Below are 22258 nucleotides of genomic sequence, written 5' to 3'. Positions count from 1 at the left end.
TGAGCCTGCAGGAAGGGTACCACATGAGGGAGGAGGATGTCTTCCCTGTAATGCACAGCATTGAGATTGCCTGCAATGACAAAAAGTTCAGTCCCATGACGGACCCTCCACCTCCAAATCGATCCCGCTCCAGAAAACAGGCCTCGGTGTAACGCTCAATCCTTCAACGATAAACGTGAATCCGACCATCACCTTTGGTGAGACTAAACCGTGACTCGTCAGTGAAGAGCACTTTTGCCAGTCCTGTCTGGTCCAGCAACGGTGGGTTTGTGCCCATAGGCAACGTTGTTGCCGGTGATGTCTGGTGAGGACCTGCCTTTACAACAGGTCTAAAAGCCCTCAGTCCAGCCTCTCTCAGCCTATTGTGGACAGTGTGAGCACTGATGGAAGGATTGTGCAATCCTGGTGTAACTCAGGCAGTTGTTGCCATCCTGTACCTGTCCCACAGGTGTGATGTTCAGATGTACTGATCCAGTGCAGGTGTTACACGTGGTCTGCCACTGCAAGGACGATCAGCTGTCTGTCCCGTCTCCCTGTAGCGCTGTCTTATGCATCTCACAGTACGGACATTGCAATTTATTGTCCAGACCACATCTGCAGTCCTCATGCCTCCTTGCAGCATGCCTAAGGCACGTTCACACAGATAAGCAGGAACCCTGGGCATCTTTCTTTTGGTGTTTTTCAGAGTCAGTAGAAAGTGCCCTAAGTTTTTATAACTGTGACCTTAATTGCCTAACTTCTGTAAGCTGTTAGTGTCTTAACAACCGTTCCACAGGTGCATGTTCATTTATTGTATATGGTTCATTGAACAAGCATGGGAAACAGTGTTTAAACATTTTACAATGAAGAACTGTGAAGTTTGGGATTATTACAAATTATCTTTGAAAGACAGGGTCCTGAAAAGGATATGTATGTTCACTGTGGGGACGACTTCGTCGATGCACTTATTGTTGAAACTGAGGTGGTACACTCCTCAATGCCATTGGATGAATTCCAGAACATATTCCAGTCTGTGCTAGCAAAACAGTCCTGTAGCGTAGCATCTGACCACTTCCGTATTGAGTGAGTCACTGGTACATCCTGCTTTAGTTTTTGCTTGTAAGCAGGAATCAGGAGGATAGAATTATGGTCAGATATGCCAAATGTAGGGCGAGGGAGAGCTTTGTATGAGTCTGTGTGTCAGAATATATTTTCCTCTGGTTGCACATGTAACATGCCGGTAGAAATGAGGTAAAACTGATTTAAGTTTGCCTGCATTAACCTCTCTGCGCACCGAACCCGTTAGCGGGATTAAATTCGACAACATAAGGTGATCACTACATATATATTCATATTAAACATTCATGAAAATACAAGTGTCTCATATGGGTCGAAAGCCTAGAATCTTGCTAATCCAACTGCGTTGTCAGATTTAAAAAAGGATTTACTGCGAAAGAATACGATGCGATTATCTGAGAACAAAGCCCCATAAAAAATTACTAATTTCAACCAGCACAGGCGTAACATCACAAATTGCAATAAAATAAATAGTTTACCTTTGACAATCTTCCTCTGTTTGCAATCCCAATGCTCATTGTTACACAATGAATGGTCTTTTGTTTGATAAAAATCCATTTTTATAGCCTAACACAAAACATTTTGTGAACCGCTTGTGTCGTGAATTCCGTCTCATTCCATTTTCGACGACACATTCGGTGTAAATACACACACGAAAAGTGACTTTTCCAGTCATGTTTGGTTTCATTGCAATCAACTGGTTTGTTTGTAACACAACCAAACCTGATGGGTCATTTCGTGGGACGTATTGATTGAAAGAAACCGATTTGAAGACAACAAGTCCTGACATCATTGTGCACCAATGATATGACCGCTGTTTCGTTGATTGACTGTATTTTAACCCAATGACCACTGATCGTCTTGAAATCTAGCTGGGTAGATAGCCAATGAGTTGAGGTAAACGGCAATATGTAATGTTTATGTGTTGGAAGACCAACCCATGTAGTAAACGCCAGCGTAAAGAGGTTCATTTGCCATTGAAGATTCATACAGCGTTGTTTTGGTAAAGCGCATCTTCAGCTGTTTATAAATCAATCAGTATGGCGACGAAGTCAGGGAAAGCTAAATCTAAGTCTAGATATACAGATGTATACACCATTTTAGAAGAAATTGGTCGGGAAAGTCAGAGATTGTTGGAGGACGATTCATTTAGCGATTCCCAAATGGAGGAATATTTTTTGAACGGAGAGGACATCGTTTTGGACTAGTAAGTTCTTCTCATGCTAATGCCGTTGTTTGAAATTAATAATATAAAATATTATTTGTGAAATGAAATAGCCTATTTGAGGCTGTTGAGGGGAGTGCAGGCCCACAACAATTGCCAAAGTGAAATGGAGACAGTAGATCTGGCTGGTCTGTCGTAATATAATAGAGACAGAAGATCTAGCTGGTCTGTCATAATATACAGTGCCTTGCGAAAGTATTCGGCCCCCTTGAACTTTGCGACCTTTTGCCACATTTCAGGCTTCAAACATAAAGATATAAAACTGTATTTTTTTGTGAAGAATCAACAACAAGTGGGACACAATCATGAAGTGGAACGACATTTATTGGATATTTCAAACTTTTTTAACAAATCAAAAACTGAAAAATTGGGTGTGCAAAATTATTCAGCCCCTTTACTTTCAGTGCAGCAAACTCTCTCCAGAAGTTCAGTGAGGATCTCTGAATGATCCAATGTTGACCTAAATGACTAATGATGATAAATACAATCCACTTGTGTGTAATCAAGTCTCCGTATAAATGCACCTGCACTGTGATAGTCTCAGAGGTCCGTTAAAAGCGCAGAGAGCATCATGAAGAACAAGGAACACACCAGGCAGGTCCGAGATACTGTTGTGAAGAAGTTTAAAGCCGGATTTGGATACAAAAATATTTCCCAAGCTTTAAACATCCCAAGGAGCACTGTGCAAGCGATAATATAGTATCAGACGACTGCAAATCTACCAAGACCTGGCCGTCCCTCTAAACTTTCAGCTCATACAAGGAGAAGACTGATCAGAGATGCAGCCAAGAAGGCCCATGATCACTCTGGATGAACTGCGGAGATCTACAGCTGAGGTGGGAGACTCTGTCCATAGGACAACAATCAGTCGTATATTGCACAAATCTGGCCTTTATGGAAGAGTGGCAAGAAGAAAGCCATTTCTTAAAGATATCCATAAAAAGTGTCGTTTACAGTTTGCCACAAGCCACCTGGGAGACACACCAAACATGTGGAAGAAGGTGCTCTGGTCAGATGAAACCAAAATGGAACTTTTTGGCAACAATGCAAAACGTTATGTTTGGCGTAAAAGCAACACAGCTCATCACCCTGAACACACCATCCCCACTGTCAAACATGGTGGTGGCAGCATCATGGTTTGGGCCTGCTTTTCTTCAGCAGGGACAGGGAAGATGGTTCAAATTGATGGGAAGATGGATGGAGCCAAATACAGGACCATTCTGGAAGAAAACCTGATGGAGTCTGCAAAAGACCTGAGACTGGGACGGAGATTTGTCTTCCAACAAGACAATGATCCAAAACATAAAGCAAAATCTACAATGGAATGGTTCAAAAATAAACATATCCAGGTGTTAGAATGGCCAAGTCAAAGTCCAGACCTGAATCCAATCGAGAATCTGTGGAAAGAACTGAAAACTGCTGTTCACAAATGCTCTCCATCCAACCTCACTGAGCTCGAGCTGTTTTGCAAGGAGGAATGGGAAACAATTTCAGTCTCTCGATGTGCAAAACTGATAGAGACATACCCCAAGCGACTTACAGCTGTAATCGCAGCAAAAGGTGGCGCTACAAAGTATTAAAGGGGGCTGAATAATTTTGCACGCCCAATTTCAGTTTTTGATTTGTTAAAAAAGTTTGAAATATCCACTAAATGTCGTTCCACTTCATGATTGTGTCCCACTTGTTGTTGATTCTTCACAAAAAAATACAGTTTTATATCTTTATGTTTGAAGCCTGAAATGTGGCAAAAGGTCGCAAAGTTCAAGGGGGCCGAATACTTTCGCAAGGCACTGTATTCAACCTTCTGTTCCCTGTACTCTAAATACACTGCTCAAAAAAATAAAAACACTTAAACAACACAATGTAACTCCAAGTCAATCACACTTTTGTGAAATCGAACTGTCCACTTAGGAAGCAACACTGATTGACAATACATTTCACATGCTGTCGTGCAAATGGAATAGACAACAGGTGGAAATTATAGGCAATTAGCAAGACACCCCCAATAAAGGAGTGGTTCTGCAGGTGGTGACCACCGTACAGACCACTTCTCAGTTCCTATGCTTCCTGGCTGATGTTTTGGTCACTTTTGAATGCTGGCTGGCGGTGCTTTCACTCTAGTGGTAGCATGAGACAGAGTCTACAACCCACACAAGTGGCTCAGGTAGTGCAGCTCAGCCAGGATGGCACATCAATGCGAGCTGTGGCAAGAAGGTTTGCTGTGTCTGTCAGCGTAGTGTCCAGAGCATGGAGGCGCTACCAGGAGACAGGCCAGTAAATCAGGAGACGTGGAGGAGGCCGTAGGAGGGCAACAACCCAGCAGCAGGACCGCTACCTCCGCCTTTGTGCAAGGAGGAGCAGGAGGGGCACTGCCAGAGCCCTGCAAAATGATCTCCAGCAGGCCACAAATGTGCATGTGTCTGCTCAAACGGTCAGAAACAGACTCCATGAGGGTGGTATGAGGGCCCGACGTCCACAGTTGGGGGTTGTGCTTACAGCCCAACACCGTGCAGGACATTTGACATTTGCCAGAGAACACCAAGATTGGAAAATTCACCACTGGCGCCCTGTGCTCTTCACAGATGAAAGCAGGTTCACACTGAGCACATCTGACAGACGTGACAGAGTCTGGAGACGCCGTGGAGAACGTTCTGCTGCCTGCAACATCCTCCAGCATGACCGGTTTGGCAGTGGGTCAGTCATGGTGTGAGGTGGCATTTCTTTGGGGGGGGCCGCACAGCCCTCCATGTGCTCGCCAGAGGTAGCCTGACTGCCATTAGGTACCGAGATGAGATCCTCAGACCCCTTGTGAGACCATATGCTGGTGTGGTTGGCCCTGGGTTCCTCCTAATGCAAGACAATGCTAGACCTCATGTGTCTGGAGTGTGTCAGCAGTTCCTGCAAGAGGAAGGCATTGATGCTATGGACTGGCCCGCCTGTTCCCCAGACCTGAATCCAATTGAGCACATCTGGGACATCATGTCTCGCTCCATCTACCAACCAGACTCTCCAGGAGTTAGCGGATGCTTTAGTCCAGGTCTCGGAGGAGATCCCTCAGGAGACCATCCGCCACCTCATCAGGAGCATGCCCAGGCGTTGTAGGGAGGTCATACAGGCACGTGGAGGCACACACACTACTGAGCCTCATTTTGACTTGTTTTAAGGACATTACATCAAAGTTGGATCAGCCTGTAGTGTGGTTTTCCTCTTTAATTTTGAAGTGTGACTCCAAATCCAGACCTCCATGGGTTGATAAATTTGATTTCCATTGATAATGTGTGATTTTGTTGTCAGCACATTCAACTATGTAAAGAAAAAAGTATTTAATAAGAATATTTCATTCATTCAGATCTAGGATGTGTTATTTTAGTGTTCCCTTTATTTTTTTGAGCAGTGTATATCTGTTTATTATACCTGTTGATACAGGGCTCATATGTGAAACTTTTCTAACTGAACATTTTCTTTCACAGTGACACGGACTCCGAATGGAAGCCCCCCAGTGCCAAGGTTTCCATCCCCCACTGAAGCTGGTTCATCCAGCTACTGCCACAAGTGGTGTTCATCTGCCCAAATGTATTTCTGCAGGCATGGATGTGCCTCAGGGCCAAAGGGGCACAGCATGGAGGCGTCGCTGTGTTCTTTGCTAAATGAAGTCCCCCATCACCTGCACCACATGCTTGGTGACCCTCTGCTTTACAGCAGAAAGAGACTGCTATGGCACCTGGCATCAGCAGCACAATATTGTGTAGAGGACTGAGGGTCTTCCAAATATTGAAAGTGTTATTTTCTAAATGTATATATATATATATATCTTTTTTTCTCCATTTTTGGGGGGGGGGGTGTGTGTTAGAATACCATTTTGGTATTTTTTATATAGTTATTCCATTCAAAATGTATAACTTCACCAATTTGGCCACTTGGGTACATTTGGGCTACTTGTGTGGGACACCTGGGGGACTTCATGATAAATGTTATGTAGCACACTCATTTCTGAAGTTATCATTCTGAAACTTTGCACAAGTACTGTTGCACTCTTATGTGTTTCACTGAAATTGTCCCCATCAGAATGTTTGTTTTGTCTCGTTCATTTTAAAGATGATACAACAATAAAAATGAAAAAACATGTTTTTTTCATTGTATTATCTAAACCAGATCTATTGTGTTATATTCTCCTACATTCAATTCACATTTAAACAAACTTCAGTGTTTTCTTTCAAATGAAATCAAGAGTATGCATATCCTTGGTTCTGAGCCTGAGCTACAGGCAGTTAGATTTGGGTATGTCTTCAGGCGGAAATTGAAAAAAGTCGGGGGGTGTAAGAGGTTAAAGTCCCCGGCCACTAGGAGCACCACTTCTGGATTAGCATTTTCTTGTTTGCTTATGGCCTTCTATAGCTCGTTGAGTGGGTCTTAGTTCCAGCATTCTTTTGTGATGGTAAATATACATGAACTCTACAGCTTATCATGAGGTACTGTACCTCAGGCAAGCAATACCTCGAGACACCAGCTATTATTTACCAATAGACACACAACCCCACCCCTCGTCTTACCAGACGTAGCTGTTCTCTCCTGCCGATGCACGGAAAACCCAGCCAACTGTATATTGTCATTGTCGTCGTTCAGCCACATCTCAGTGAAACATACGATATTACAGTTAATGTCCCGTTGGTAGGATAGTCGAAGTGAATTCTCCAGTGATTGCACATTGGCCAATAGAACGAACGGATGGTGGGTTACCCAATTGCTGACGAATTTCTCACAAGGCACACCTATCTCCGCACCCTGTATTTCTGTCTTTTCTTCACGCGAATGACTGGGATTTGTCCGGTTCTCGGAGAAGCCGTATATCTTTTGCGTTGGACTCATTAAAGAAAAAGATCTTCGTCCAGTTCAAGGTGTGTAATCGCTGGTCTGATATGCAGAAGCTCTTTTTGGGCATAAGAGTCAGTAGAAGCAACATTAAATACAAAGTAAGTTACAAACAATGTGAAAAAACACACAAAATACCATAGTTGGTTAGGAGCCCGTAAAACGGCAGCCATCCCCTCGGGCGCCATTACTGGTGGTGGTAGTGTGATGGTTTGGGGATGCTTTGCTGCCTTAATAGAATGAACCATGAATTATGCTCTGTATCAGAGAATTCTACAGGAGAATGTCAGGCCATCCGTCTGTGAGCTGAAGACGAAGTGCAGCTGGGTCATACAGCAAGACAATGATCCAAAACACACAAGTCTACATAAAACGTCTAAAAAGCAACAAATTTGAAGTTCTGGAATGGCCTAGTCAAAGTCCAGACCTAATACCAATTGAGATGTGTCAGGACTTGAAACGAGCAGTTCATGCTTTAAAACCAACAAATGTCGCTGACTTAAAGCAGTCCTACATGGAAGAGTGGGTCAAAATAAGAGGGCCACTGATCAACTACAGGAAGCGTTTGGCTGGAGACACTGCAGCTAAACCATTTATTGAGTGAAAGGGGGCAACCATTTTTTCACAGGGGCATAAGGTGTTGTATAACTTTTCTAATGAAATAAGTATGTAATTGTTGTGTTATTTGTTCACTCGGGTTCCCTTTATCTAATATTAGGTTTTGATTGAAGATCTGATAACATTGATAACAAAAGTAGAAACAATTAGAAAGGGGGGAGAAATCATTTTTTCACAGCACAGTATATATAATGACAAACAGGGAAGGAATCTTACCTGTCCTCGACCTTGAGCAGGGGTCTGGAGGACAGGGAACCCCCGGTGAGCTGGGCAGGTACAGAGAAGGCAAAGCTGCTCTTGGGGGCCTTCAGACAAAACCAGAGGAGACAGTATATCAACACCTATTTCTCATTATTTCAGATAACCTTTATACAGGCAATTAACAATAAATACTGAGCTTCTTCCTTTGAATAACATCTAACACTTCTGACGCACCTGCTGAAGCAACTCTCAGATGTGTGACTTAATTTCACATATAACATACATATTGACTCAAATCTCGTGCCTTGCCAGTCTTGGAATGCTCTGTGTGTCGTTTCCCAGTGCCCTTCTTGTGTTTGACGGGGGTGGAGGCCTCCCTGTCCTTGCTTTTGGCTGCTGAGGCAGCGTTGGGCTCTGGGGTCTCCCCTGCATGCCGCTTGCGCCTCCCCGGCTCTTTCCCAGGGTCTTGCAGAGGGACAGAAGCCCCCTTCTTCGACCGCTTCCTCTCTACCTCCTCCTCTCCAGGGTTCTTGGGCGTCCTGTGAGAGAAAAGGCCAGATGGCAAGTTAGATCAGAATGGGATAGAGGAAGATACTGTGAAAGGGGACACTGATGGGAGAATGCCCAGTCAGCAGGGTGTCGGTAGGTCCTTAAAAAAATCTTACATTCTGATGTAAAATCTTCAGTTTTCAAAAGGTGTTAAAAAATGTGATGGAATGGCCCCCTTTATTTTGTGCCGCTGCGTAATTGTTGCCACCATGGTAAAAAAAAAGAGAGCAAGGTAGCCTATACAATTTGATAGACGACAACACTAACTAGAGCTGGGATGATAAACCAAAAATTACAGACACCTAATATTGTCCTCCTCTTACTGAAGCAATTTTGCCGATGTCAGTATTTTTGGTGATTAGGCTACACAACATTCCTGCAGATTGGTTTTTAGAACCAAACATTCTTTGGTGAACAGTAATGTCCATTAAAATGAACCTGATTCCTGCAATGAAAGTATTTTATGTTTCATTGATTTCTGATCTCGCCTGGGTTTTGGGCACGTTAACAATAACACTGAAAATATCAAAAAAGAATGTCCAAGCATCTTCGACAGAGGGGATCAAGCTGATTCTATACCATTTTACAGAGGCCAGGTCTTGAAGGAAGGCTTGCTCATAAAAAAATAATTTGCAAGCGTTTGACAGGTCGTTTCACTGAGCAGCTATTACAAACACAGGCTGTAAAACAGTGATCACTAAGGTCATTACAGAAAACACAGAACTGATACCTTTCAAATCACATTTATTTATATAGCCCTTCGTACATCAGCTGATATCTCAAAGTGCTGTACAGAAACCCAGCCTAAAAGCCCAAACAGCAAGCAATGCAGGTGTTTATTTATTTTTACTTTTTATTTAACCTTTATTTAACCAGGTAGGTTGGTTGAGAACAAGTTCTCATTTGCAACTGCGACCTGGCCAAGATAAAGGATAGCAGTGTGAACAGACAACACAGAGTTACACATGGAGTAAACGATTAACAAGTCAATAACACAGTAGAAAAAAGTCTACATACATTGTGTGCAAAAGGCATGAGGAGGTAGGCGAATAATGACAATTTTGCAGATTAACACTGGAGTGATAAATTATCAGATGGTCATGTGCAGGTAGAGATATTGGTGTGCAAAAGAGCAGTAAAGTAAATAAATACAGTATGGGGAGGAGGTAGGTAAAAATGGGTGGGCTATTTACCGATAGACTATGTACAGCTGCAGCGATCGGTTAGCTGCTCAGAAGTTGGTGAGGGAGATAAAAGTCTCCAACTTCAGCGATTTTTGCAATTCGTTCCAGTCACATGCAGCAGAGAACTGGAACGAAAGGTGGCCAAATGAGGTGTTGGCTTTAGGGATGATCAGTGAGATACACCTGCTGGAGCGCGTGCTACGGATGGGTGTTGCCATCGTGACCAGTGAACTGAGATAAGGCGGAGCTTTACCTAGCATGGACTTGTAGATGACCTGGAGCAAGTGGGTCTGGCGACGAATATGTAGCGAGGGCCAGCCGACTAGAGCATACAAGTCGCAGTGGTGGGTGGTATAAGGTGCTTTAGTGACAAAACGGATGGCACTGTGATAAACTGCATCCAGTTTGCTGAGTAGAGTGTTGGAAGCAATTTTGTAGATGACATCGCCGAAGTCGAGGATCGGTAGGATAGTCAGTTTTACTAGGATAAGTTTGGCGGCGTGAGTGAAGGAGGCTTTGTTGCGGAATAGAAAGCAGACTCTTGATTTGATTTTCGATTGGAGATGTTTGATATGAGTCTGGAAGGAGAGTTTACAGTCTAGCCAGACACCTAGGTACTTATAGATGTCCACATATTCAAGGTCGGAACCATCCAGGGTGGTGATGCTGGTCAGGCGTGCGGGTGCAGGCAGCAAACGGTTGAAAAGCATGCATTTGGTTTTACTAGCGTTTAAGAGCAGTTGGAGGCCACGGAAGGAGTGTTGTATGGCATTGAAGCTCGTTTGGAGGTTAGATAGCACAGTGTCCAAGGACGGGCCGCAAGTATATAGAATGGTGTCGTCTGCGTAGAGGTGGATCAGGGAATCGCCCGCAGCAAGAGCAACATCATTGATATATACAGAGAAAAGAGTCGTCCCGAGGATTGAACCCTGTGGCACCCCCATAGAGACTGCCAGAGGACCGGACAGCATGCCCTCCGATTTGACACACTGAACTCTGTCTGCAAAGTAATTGGTGAACCAGGCAAGGCAGTCATCCGAAAAACCGAGGCTACTGAGTCTGCCGATAAGAATATGGTGATTGACAGAGTCGAAAGCCTTGGCAAGGTCGATGAAGATGGCTGCACAGTACTGTCTTTTATCGATGGAGGTTATGATATCGTTTAGTACCTTGAGCGTGGCTGAGGTGCACCCGTGACCGGCTCGGAAACCAGATTGCACAGCGGAGAAGGTACGGTGGGATTCGAGATGGTCAGTGACCTGTTTGTTGACTTGGCTTTCGAAGACCTTAGATAGGCAGGGCAGGATGGATATAGGTCTGTAACAGTTTGGGTCCAGGGTGTCTCCCCCTTTGAAGATGGGGATGACTGCGGCAGCTTTCCAATCCTTGGGGATCTCAGACGATATGAAAGAGAGGTTGAACAGGCTGGTAAATAGGGGTTGCGACAATGGCGGCGGATAGTTTCAGAAATAGAGGGTCCAGATTGTCAAGCCCAGCTGATTTGTACAGGTCCAGGCTTTGCAGATCTTTCAGAACATCTGCTATCTGGGTTTGGGTAAAGGAGAACCTGGAGAGGCTTGGGCGAGTAGCTGCGGGGGGGGGTGGGGGGGGGCGGAGCTGTTGTCCGAGGTTGGAGTAGCCAGGCGGAAGGCATGGCCAGCCGTTGAGAAATGCTTGTTGAAGTTTTCGATAATCGTGGATTTATCGGTGGTGACCGTGTTACCTAGCCTCAGTGCAGTGGGCAGCTGGGAGGAGGTGCTCTTGTTCTCCATGGATTTCACAGTGTCTCAGAACTTTTTGGAGTTGGAGCTACAGGATGCAAACTTCTGCCTGAAGAAGCTGGCCTTAGCTTTCCTGACTGACTGCGTGTATTGGTTCCTGACTTCCCTGAACAGTTGCATATCGCGGGGACTATTCGATGCTATTGCAGTCCGCCACAGGATATTTTTGTGCTGATCGAGGGTAGCCAGGTCTGGAGTGAACCAAGGGCTATATCTGTTCTTAGTTCTGCATTCTTTTGAACGGAGCATGCTTATCTAAAATGGTGAGGAAGTTACTTTTAAAGAATGACCAGGCATCCTCAACTGACGAGATGAGGTCAATGTCCTTCCAGGATACCCGGGCCAGGTCGATTAGAAAGGCCTGCTCACAGAAGTGTTTTAGGGAGCGTTTGACAGTGATGAGGGGTGTTCGTTTGACTGCGGCTCCGTAGCGGATACAGGCAATGAGGCAGTGATCGCTGAGATCCTGGTTGAAGACAGCGGAGGTGTATTTGGAGGGCCAGTTGGTCAGGATGACGTCTATGAGGGTGCCCTTGTTTACAGATTTAGGGTTGTACCTGGTGGGTTCCTTGATGATTTGTGTGAGATTGAGGGCATCTAGCTTAGATTGTAGGACTGCCGGGGTGTTAAGCATATCCCAGTTTAGGTCACCTAACAGAACAAACTCTGAAGCTAGATGGGGGGCGATCAATTCACAAATGGTGTCCAGGGCACAGCTGGGAGCTGAGGGGGGGGGGGGGGGGGGTCGGTAGCAGGCAGCAACAGTGAGAGACTTATTTCTGGAGAGAGTAATTTTTTAAATTAGTAGTTCGAACTGTTTGGGTATGGACCTGGAAAGTATGACATTACTTTGCAGGCTATCTCTGCAGTAAACTGCAACTCCCCCCCCTTTGGCAGTTCTATCTTGACGGAAAATGTTATAGTTGGGTATGGAAATTTTTGGTGGCACTAGGGGCTCCATTGTAAACTAAAACAATGATAACTAACCTGAACATTGACATATTGACATTTGAGAGAGACATACAGCGAAGCATACAGTAATCACAGGTGTTGAATTGGGAGAGCTAGCTAAAACAGTAGGTGAGACAACAACAGCTAATCAGCTAGCACAACAACAGCAGGTAAAATGGCGTTGACTAGGCAGGGAGGGTCGGATTAACTACACACAGAGCCTGAGTGCGGCTGGGGTCGACAGATAAAACATAAACAAGCAGAATGGAGTACCGTGATTAATGGACAGTCCAGCATGCATCAGCTATGTAGCCAAGTGATCAGTGTCCAGGGGGCAGTGGTGGATGGGGCAGGGAAGCTGGACTGGCGAGTATTATCCAGGTAAAAAAAAACTGGCTGGCTGTGCAGAAGGTAATAGGTAAAAGCCGCTAGCAGTGGCTAACAATGACTAAATAGCTTGTAGCTAGTTAGCTGGTTAGCTTCTGGAGGTTCTTGAGTGTGTTCTAAAAATATAAAATAATAGCGATTCCATATCACATTGGGTGAGGCAGGTTACCGGAAGGTATAAATAAATTAAAAATCGAAAAGAGATTGAAAGTAAATATGGGTCCAGTGAGTGTTTGGGACGCGGCGATTCACACGGTTAGCAGGCCTGTGCTAACAAGCTAACAGTTAGTAGGCCGGGGCTAAACAAGGTAGCAGTTAGCAGGCCAGGGCTAAACAAGGTAGCAGTTAGCAGACCGGGGCTAAACAAGCTAGCAGTTAGCAGGCCGAATTAGCAAGCAAGGAGATAGCAAGGGCTAGAAAGTTAGCCTTTGGGGGGCGTCGCGATGGGGTGAGTCTGTTTATGCCTCTTCATGCGGTGACATCGATAGACCGGTCGTGGGTCCGGATATTGTAGCCCAGGAGTATGAAGCACGTTGGCTAGTAAAAACCTAGGAAGAAACCTAGAGGCTATGAGGGGTGGCCAGTCCTCTTCTGGCTGTGCCGGGTGGAGATTATAACAGAACATGGCCAAGATGTTCAAATGTTCATAAATGACCAGCATGGTCAAATAATAGGTCTGGGACAGGTAGCACGTCTGGTGAACAGGTCAGCATTCCATAGCCGCAGGCAGAACAGTTGAAACTTTCAGGATTATTTGTGAGGATAACATCGAGGAGAGTAGCCTTTTCTGGGTGTTTGGAGTGATACGTTGTGGAATTGGTAATAATCAGAAAGATTTTGGGAGTCTCATTGCTTTAGGACTTGGTCAGGTGGTTTAAGTATGTCCCAGTTTAGGTCACCTAAAATTCAGACTTTGTGTAAGGGACCAGGAGAGAGCTTAGGGCAGGTAGGGTACAGACCGGTGCTGATGGAGGACTACAATGCCTAGCAACAGTCAACTAAGAACCATTTGAAAGTTACATTCTTAAAACCAGCAAATCAAATTGTTTGGGGACAGATTTGTAGACAACCTGAGAGGTGATCCTTGGTAAAGATTGCCACTCACCCACCTTTGGAAGATCTTTCTTGCTGAAAAAGGCAAAACCCAGAGGACTAACTGTTCAGATTTTTTGTCCCCTCTCTGTTCACTATATTGTCTTTGCCATTGGATATTTAATAGGAACCCATTTTCAGTGCCTACCGCTTCCACACGATGTCACCAGTCTTTGGAATATGGTTGAGGTTATTCCTTTGTTCTATGAAGAAGTAGGCCAACTCGGAACTGGGGACACATTTGTGAGTTGCGCAAGACGTGAAGAGCAGTGCTGGTTTGTTTTCGTTCCTGTATTGAATACAGTTTGCCCCGTCTACAATTTGATCGATTATTAACTTTTAAAAATACAAAAGTAGCTTGAAATATTTTGGCAAAGTTTATAGGCAACTTTTGAAATATTTTGTAGTGACGTTGTGTTTTTATACTGTTTTTTTTCTGGATCAAACGCGCTTTATAAATGGACATTTTCGATATATATGGACGGAATTAATCGTACAGAAGGACCAATTGTGATGTTTATGGGACATATTGGAGTGCCAACAAAAGAAGCACGTCGAAGGTAATGCATATTTTATATTTTATTTCAGCGTTTTGTGTAGTGCCTGCTACGCTAGCTCCTTTGTTTACTGCTGGTGCAGATGGGTGCAGGCTATCAGATAATAGCTTCTTACGCTTTCGCCGAAACGCTTAAAAAAAAAAAATCTGACATGTTGGCTGGATTCACAACGTGTAGCTTTAATTGAGTATCTTACATGTGTGATTTAATGAAAGTGATTTTTATAGCATTTTATTTGAATCTGGCTCTGCATTTCCCCTGGCAATTGGCCAGTTGAGACGCTAGCGTCTCCCCTATCCATAAGAGGTTTTAACCTCTTGAAGCTAGGGGGCACTATTTTTAAGTTTGGAAAAATAACGTTCCCAAAGTAAACAGCCTATTTCTCAGGACCAGATGCTAGAATATGCATATAATTGACAGATTAGGATAGAAAATACTCTAAAGTTTCCAAAACTGTCAAAAATATTGTCTGTGAGTATAACAGAACAGATATTACAAGCAAAACCCTGAGAAAACTCAAACATGGAAGTGACTTCATTTTGAAAACTTGATGTTCCATAGCCTCCCTTTTCTCCATTTAAAGGGATATCACCAGATTCCTTTTCCTATCGCTTCCTCAAGGTGTCAGTCTTCAGACATAGTTTCAGGCTTTTATTTTGAAAAATGAGCCAGAAAGATAACATCACATGAGTTTGGCTCACGCAACAGAGTTTGGACAGCTATTGTTTTACCCTCTCATTTGCGGTTGATATATTATCGATTATATATTTTTTTAAACAACCTGAGGGTTGATTATAAAAAAAATATTTGACATGTTTCTGTGGACATTACGGATATTATTTGGAATTTGTCTGCGTTGTCGTGACCGCTCTATCCTGTGGATTTCTGAACATAACGGGACAAACAAACTGAGGTATTTTGGATATAACAATAATCGTTATGGAACAAAATGAACATTTGTTGTGTAACTGGGAGTCTCGTGAGTGAAAACATCCGAAGATCAAAGGTAAACTATTAATTTGATTGCTTTTCTGATTTGTGACCAAGCTACCTGATGCTAAGTGTACTTAATGTTTTATCATGCGATCGATAAACTTACAAACGCTTGGATTGCTTTCGCTGTAAAGCATCATTTCAAAATCTGAGATGACAGGTGGATTGACAAAATGCTAAGCTGTGTATTGCAATATTGAACTTCTGATTTCATGAATATTAATATTTTTAGTAGTATTATTTGACTGTGGCGCTATGCTATTCAGCGGTTGCTGATGACAATTATCCTGCTTAAGGTATGGGTAGCGTCAAGAAGTTAACAAACATGCCCCCATAAAGAAAATTATAAATGAAAAACAGGTTTAGCCCCTGGTACGACCGTGATCTTGCAGAGTTACTCCACCTCAAGAATTGCATTTGGTAAAAGGCTCGGCACACGCATACTCAGGGTGACTGGCTCTCGTTCAGGCAAATGAGAAATAAGTGGACTCAGGCTTTCCAGAAGGCCAAAGTTAGTTACTTTAAGGAGCAGTTCTCTCTCTGTGGGTCTAACCCCAACATGCCCAAATTAAACGGCCTGCTACTCGGGCCCAGAAGATATGATATGCATATAACTGGTAGATTTGGATAGAAAACACTAAAGTGTCCAAAACTGTTAAAATAGTGTCTGAGTATAACAGAACTGATTTGGCAGGCAAACACCTGAGAAAGATCCATTCAGGAAGTTTTCTTTTGATGGTTTTGTAGTTTTCTATTCAATGCCATTACAGTATCCATTGACTTAGGACTCAATTTGCCGTTCCTATGCCTTCCACCAGATGTCAACAGTCTTTAGAAATTGTTTCAGGCTTGTATTCTTATGAGGGAATAAGACCAGTCAATGAGTGGACCCTGACGTGTCACAGAGCTTTTTAATGTGCAATCCCGAGAGAGTGCATTTCTTGTTTACATTTTATATTGACAACGTTATTGTCCGGTTGAAATATTATAGATAATTTAGGCTAAAAACAACCTGAGGTTTAAATGTAAACATCGTTTGACATGTTTCTATGAACTTTACGGATACAATTAAGATTTTTTTGTGTGCCTGTTGACTGCGTTTGAGCCTGTGGATTACTGAAGAAAACAAACAAAACTGAGGTTTTTGGATATAAAGAGACTTTATCGAACAAAAGGAACATTTATTGAGTAAATGAATGTCTTCTGAGTGCAGCCATATGAAGATCAAAGATAAGGGATTAATCTTCTCTATTTCGGAGTTTTGTAACGCTTCTGCTTGGATGGTTACTGTTTGTAATAATTTATCAACTGGGCTATGTTCTCAATTAATCGCCGTAAAGCATTTTTTAAATCTGACACAGTGTTTGGATTCACAAGAAGTTAATATTTAAACCTATTTAAAATATGTTTTGTTTTCTGAATTTTTATAATGAATATTTCTGTATTTGAATTTGCCGCTCTGCAATCTCACTGGATTTTGGCCCGATGGGACACTAGCATCCCACATACCCTAGAGAGGTTAAAGGTCCTCAATGATGTCACCATTGCCCTTGATTCTAAGCACTGTTGTGCTGCTATTTTTATTGACTAGGCCAAAGCTTTTGATACGGTAGACCATTCCATTCTTGTGGGCCGGCTAAGGAGTATTGGTGTCTCTGGGGGGTCTTTGGCCTGCTAACTACCTCTCTCAAAGAGTGCAGTGTATAAAGTCAGAAAATCTGATGTCTCAGCCACTGCTTGACACTAAGGGTGTATCCCAAGGCCACACATTCTTCTCAATTTACATGAACAACATAGCTCAGGCAGTAGGAAGCTCTCTCATCCACTTATATGCAGATGATAGTCTTATTGCCCCTCCCCGGATTTTGTGTTAAAAACACTCGACAACAAAGCGTTCTTAGTGTCCAACAAGATTTCTCTGCCCTTAACTTCTTGGTGACAGGGGGCAGCATTTTCACATCCGGATGAAATGCATGCCCAAATTCAACTGCCTGCTACTCATTCCCAGAAGATAAGATATGCATATTATGAGTAGATTTTGATAGAAAACACTGTGAAGTTTCTAAAACCGTTTGAATCATGTCTGAGTATAACAGAACTTATTTAGCAGGCGAAACCCCGAGGACAAACCATTCAAAAACATTTGAGGTCACTCTTTTCAATGACTTTTCATTGGGAATCCCAATTTTTAAAGGGCCTTTCTTGCAGTTCCTATCGCTTCCACTGGATGTCAACAGTCTTTAGAAATTGGTTGAGGTTTTTCCTTTGTGTAATGAAGAAGTACGACCATCTTGAATGAGGGACACTTGAAGTGTACTGTTAGTTAGAGGCGCGTGACCAGAAAGCTAGCTACAGTTTGTTTTCCTCCTGTATTGAACACAGATCATCCAGTCTTCAATTTTTGCGATTATTTACGTAAAAAAATACCTAAAGTTGTATAACAAAAGTGAAATGTTTTGGCAAAGTTTACAGGTAACTTTTGAGATATTTTGTAGTCACGTTGCGCAAGTTGGAACCGGTGTTTTTCTGGATCAAATGCGCCAAATAAATTGACATTTTGGATATTTTTATATATCAACGGAATTAATCGAACAAAAGGACCATTTGAGATGTTTTTAGGACATATTGGAGTGCCAACAAAAGAAGCTCGTCAAAGGTAAGGCATGAATTATATTTTTTATTTCTGCATTTTTGTGTCGCGCCTGCAGGGTTGAAATATGCTTTTCTCTCTTTTGTTTACGGAGATGCTATCCTCAGATAATAGCATTGTTTGCTTTCGCCGAAAAGCCTTTTTGAAATCTGACATGTTAGCTGGATTCACAAGTGTAGCTTTAATTTGCTATCTTACATGTGTGATTTAATGAAAGTTAGATTTTTATAGTAATTTATTTGAATTTGGCGCTCTGCATTTTCCCTGGCTTTTGGCCAGGTGTTAGTGTCGCACATATCCCAGAGAGGTTAACCTTGTTCTGAACACCTCCAAAACAGAGGTCATGTGGTTTGGTAAGAAACATGCCACTCTCCCCACTGGTGTGATTACTACCTCTGAGGGTTTAGAGCTTGAGGTAGTCACCTCATACAAGTACTTGGGTGTATGGCTAGACAGTACACTGTTCTTCTCTCAGCGCAGGCTAAAGTTAAATCTAGACTTGGTTTCCTCTTTTACCCCAGCTGCCAAACTAACCTTGATTCAGATGACTATCCTACCCATGCTAGATTACAGTGACGTAATTTATAGATCGGCAGGTAAGGGTTCTCTCGAGCGGCTAATGTTCTTTACCATTCGCCCATCAGATTTGCCACCAATGCTCCTTATAGGACACATCACTGCACTCTATACTCCTCTGTAAACTGGGCATCTCTGTTTTCCCGTCACAAGACTCACTGGTTGATGCTCATTTATAAAATCCTCTTAGGCCTCACTCCCCCATATCTGAGATATCTACTACAGCCTCACTCTCCACATACAACACCTGTTCTGCTAGTCACATTCTGTTAAAGGTCCCCAAAGCACACACACATCCCTGGGTCGCTCGTCTTTTCAGTTGGCTGCAGCTATCGACTGGAACTAGTTGCAACAAACACTCAAACGGGACAGTTATCTCAATCTCTTCATTCAAAGACAGTCTTACTGACCAGTGTGGCTGCTTTGCCAAGGCAGCAGCTACTCTTCCTGGGGTCTAGCAAGATTAAGGCAGTTTGTACCATTTTAAACATATTATAATACATTCACAGACTGTGTGCCCTCAGGCCCCTACTCCACCAAATCAAATCAAATGTTATGTCACATACACATGGTTAGCAGATGTTAATGCAAGTGTAGCGAAATGCTTGTGCTTCTAGTTCCGACAATGCAGTAATAACCAACAAGTAATCTAGCTAACAATTCCAAAACTACTACCTTATAGACAAGTGTAAGGGGATAAAGAATATGTACGTAAAGATATATGAATGAGTGATGGTACAGAGCGGCATAGGCAAGATACAGTAGATGGTATCGAGTACAGTATATACATATGAGATGAGTATGTAAACAAAGTGGCATAGTTAAAGTGGCTAGTGATACATGTATTACATAAAGATGCAGTAGATGATATAGAGTACAGTATATACGTATACATATGAGATGAATAATGTAGGGTATGTAAACATTATATTAGGTAGCATTGTTTAAAGTGGCTAGTGATATATTTTACATAATTTCCCATCAATTCCCATTATTAAAGTGGCTGGAGTTGAGTCAGTGTGTTGGCAGCAGCCACTCAATGTTAGTGGTGGCTGTTTAACAGTCTGATGGCCTTGAGATAGAAGCTGTTTTTCAGTCTCTCGGTCCCAGCTTTGATGCACCTGTACTGACCTCGCCTTCTGGATGATAGCGGGGTGAACAGGCAGTGGCTCGGGTGGTTGTTGTCCTTGATGATCTTTATGGCCTTCCTGTGACATCGGGTGGTGTAGGTGTCCTGGAGGGCAGGTAGTTTGCCCCCGGTGATGCGTTGTGCAGACCTCACTACCCTCTGGAGAGCCTTACGGTTGTGGGCGGAGCAGTTGCCGTACCAGGCGGTGATACAGCCCGACAGGATGCTCTCGATTGTGCATCTGTAGAAGTTTGAGAGTGCTTTTGGTGACAAGCCACATTTCTTCAGCCTCCTGAGATTGAAGAGGCGCTGCTGCGCCTTCTTCACGATGCTGTCTGTGTGGGTGGACCAATCCAGTTTGTCTGTGATGTGTACGCCGAGGAACTTAAAACTTACTACCCTCTCCACTACTGTTCCATCGATGTGGATAGGGGGGGGATGTTCCCTCTGCTGTTTCCTGAAGTCCACAATCATCCTCCTTAGTATATGCAGTACAAAATCCATGTGTACGTGTGTATAATAAGCGCAAGCATACAGACTATTGAGCAACATTTCAAAATGCAATGAAGGGAAAGTGTGTTTAAAACTACTGTTATTGTTATTAAAAAAAAAGAATTTGAAAGACTCCGCTTTATATGCTCATAACAATTATTTCTCAGCTATCAATAGAGAGGAAATAACACCACTACAAAAGGAGTATGTACAGCGCATTCGGAAAGTATTCAGACTATGACCTTTTCCACATATTGTTCCGTTACAGCCTTATTCTAAAATCAATTCAATTCATGTTTTTCCTCATCAATCCACACACAATACCACATAATGACAAAGCGAAAACAGGTTTAGAAATGTTTGAAAATTGTATATAAAACAGCAGTGTACTTATTTACATAAGTATTCAGACCCTTTGCTATGAGACTTGAAATTAGATGTTTCTACTCGAGGTTATGCTTTTGCAACGCCGATATTGAATATTGGAGGTCCAAAAAAAGCCGATACCGATTAAATGACGATTTTTAAATATTTGTAACAACGACAATTACAACAATACTGAGTTAACACTTTTATTTTAACTTCATACATGAATAAAATCAATTTAGTCTCAAATAAATAATGAAATACGTTCAATTTGTTTTACATAATGCAAAAACCCAGTGTTGAGAAAAAAAGTAAAAGTGCAATATGTGCCACGTAAAAGAGCTAACATTTAAGTTCCTTGCTCAGAACATGAGAACATTTGAAAGGTGGTGGTTCCTTTTAACATGAGTCTTCAATACTCCCAGTTAAGAAGTTTTAATAGGAATGATGACGCTTCGACTATTTCTCTCTCTACCATTTGTTTTTCATATGCCTTTGACTATTGGATGTTCTTATAGGCACTTTAGTATTGCCTGCCTAATCTCAGAAATTGATAGGCTTGAACAGCGCTGTGCTTCAAGCATTGCCAAGAGCTGCTGGCTAACGCAGTAAAGTGCTGTTTGAATGAATGGTTATGAGCCTGCTGCTGCCTTCCACCACTCAGTCAGACTGCTCTATCAAATCATACTTAATTATAATATAATAAAACACACAAATACCAGCTTTTGGTCAAATCCAGAAACTATCATTTCGAAAACAAAAAGTTTATTCTTTCAGTGAAATACAGAATACAGTTACGTATTTTATCCAACTGGTGGCAACCTTAAGTCTAAATATTGCTGTTATGTTATAATTATGTAAAATTCTGGCAAATTAATTACGGTCTTTGTTAGGAAGAAATGGTCTTCACACAGTTCGCAACGAGCCAGGCGGCCAAAACTGCTGCATATACCCTGACTCTGCTTGCACTGAACTCAAGAGTTCACAATTTCCCTACTTATTATTGCCTGCTAACATAAATATCTTAACTAAATATGCATGTTTAAAAAATATATACTTCTGTTTATTGATTTTAAGAAAGACATTGATGTTAAATGGTTAGGTACATTTGTGAAAAGATCGTGCTTTTTTCACAAATGCGCTATTGTTAAAATCACCCGTTTGGCGAAGTTGAAGTAGGCTGTGATTTGATCAATTAACAGGCACGACATTGATTATATGCAACACATGAAAAGCTAGTTAACCTAGCAAATTCATCAACCTTGTGTAGTTAACTAGCGATTATGTGAAGATAGATTTTTTTATATATGATACGTTTAATGCCAGCTAGCAACTTACCTTGGCTCCTTGCAGCCACAAGGTCCTTTTGATGCTGCACTCGCGTAACAGGTGGTCAGCCTGCCACGCAGTCTCCTATTGGATTGCAATGTAAATCGGCAATAATCGGCGTCCAAAAAGGTCGATTACCGATTGTTATGATTGCAGATTAATTGGTCGACCTCTAGTTTACAACTTTATTGGAGTCCACCTGTCGTAAGTTCAATTGATTGGATATGATTTGGAAAGACACACGCCTGTCTAT

At 42.6% G+C, this 22258-nt stretch overlaps 1 protein-coding gene across 4 annotated transcripts in view; it reads right to left on the bottom strand.

Moving 5' to 3' along the window:
* Positions 1-22258, bottom strand: part of LOC109877937 (AF4/FMR2 family member 1-like) — a 71962-nt gene that overhangs the window by 7276 nt on the left and 42428 nt on the right. For all 4 annotated transcript variants that reach the window (XM_031802758.1, XM_020470170.2, XM_031802756.1 and 1 more), the window contains 2 exons: positions 8274-8508; positions 7985-8073 (listed from right to left, as the gene is read on the bottom strand). In XM_031802758.1, the coding sequence (XP_031658618.1) occupies positions 7985-8073; positions 8274-8508 (324 nt within the window). The remainder of the gene's footprint in view (positions 1-7984; positions 8074-8273; positions 8509-22258) is intronic.

This window comes from Oncorhynchus kisutch, linkage group LG23 (genome assembly GCF_002021735.2).
Source record: "Oncorhynchus kisutch isolate 150728-3 linkage group LG23, Okis_V2, whole genome shotgun sequence".
Taxonomy (NCBI): domain Eukaryota; kingdom Metazoa; phylum Chordata; class Actinopteri; order Salmoniformes; family Salmonidae; genus Oncorhynchus; species Oncorhynchus kisutch.
This window is presented reverse-complemented; position numbering and strand designations above follow the sequence as displayed.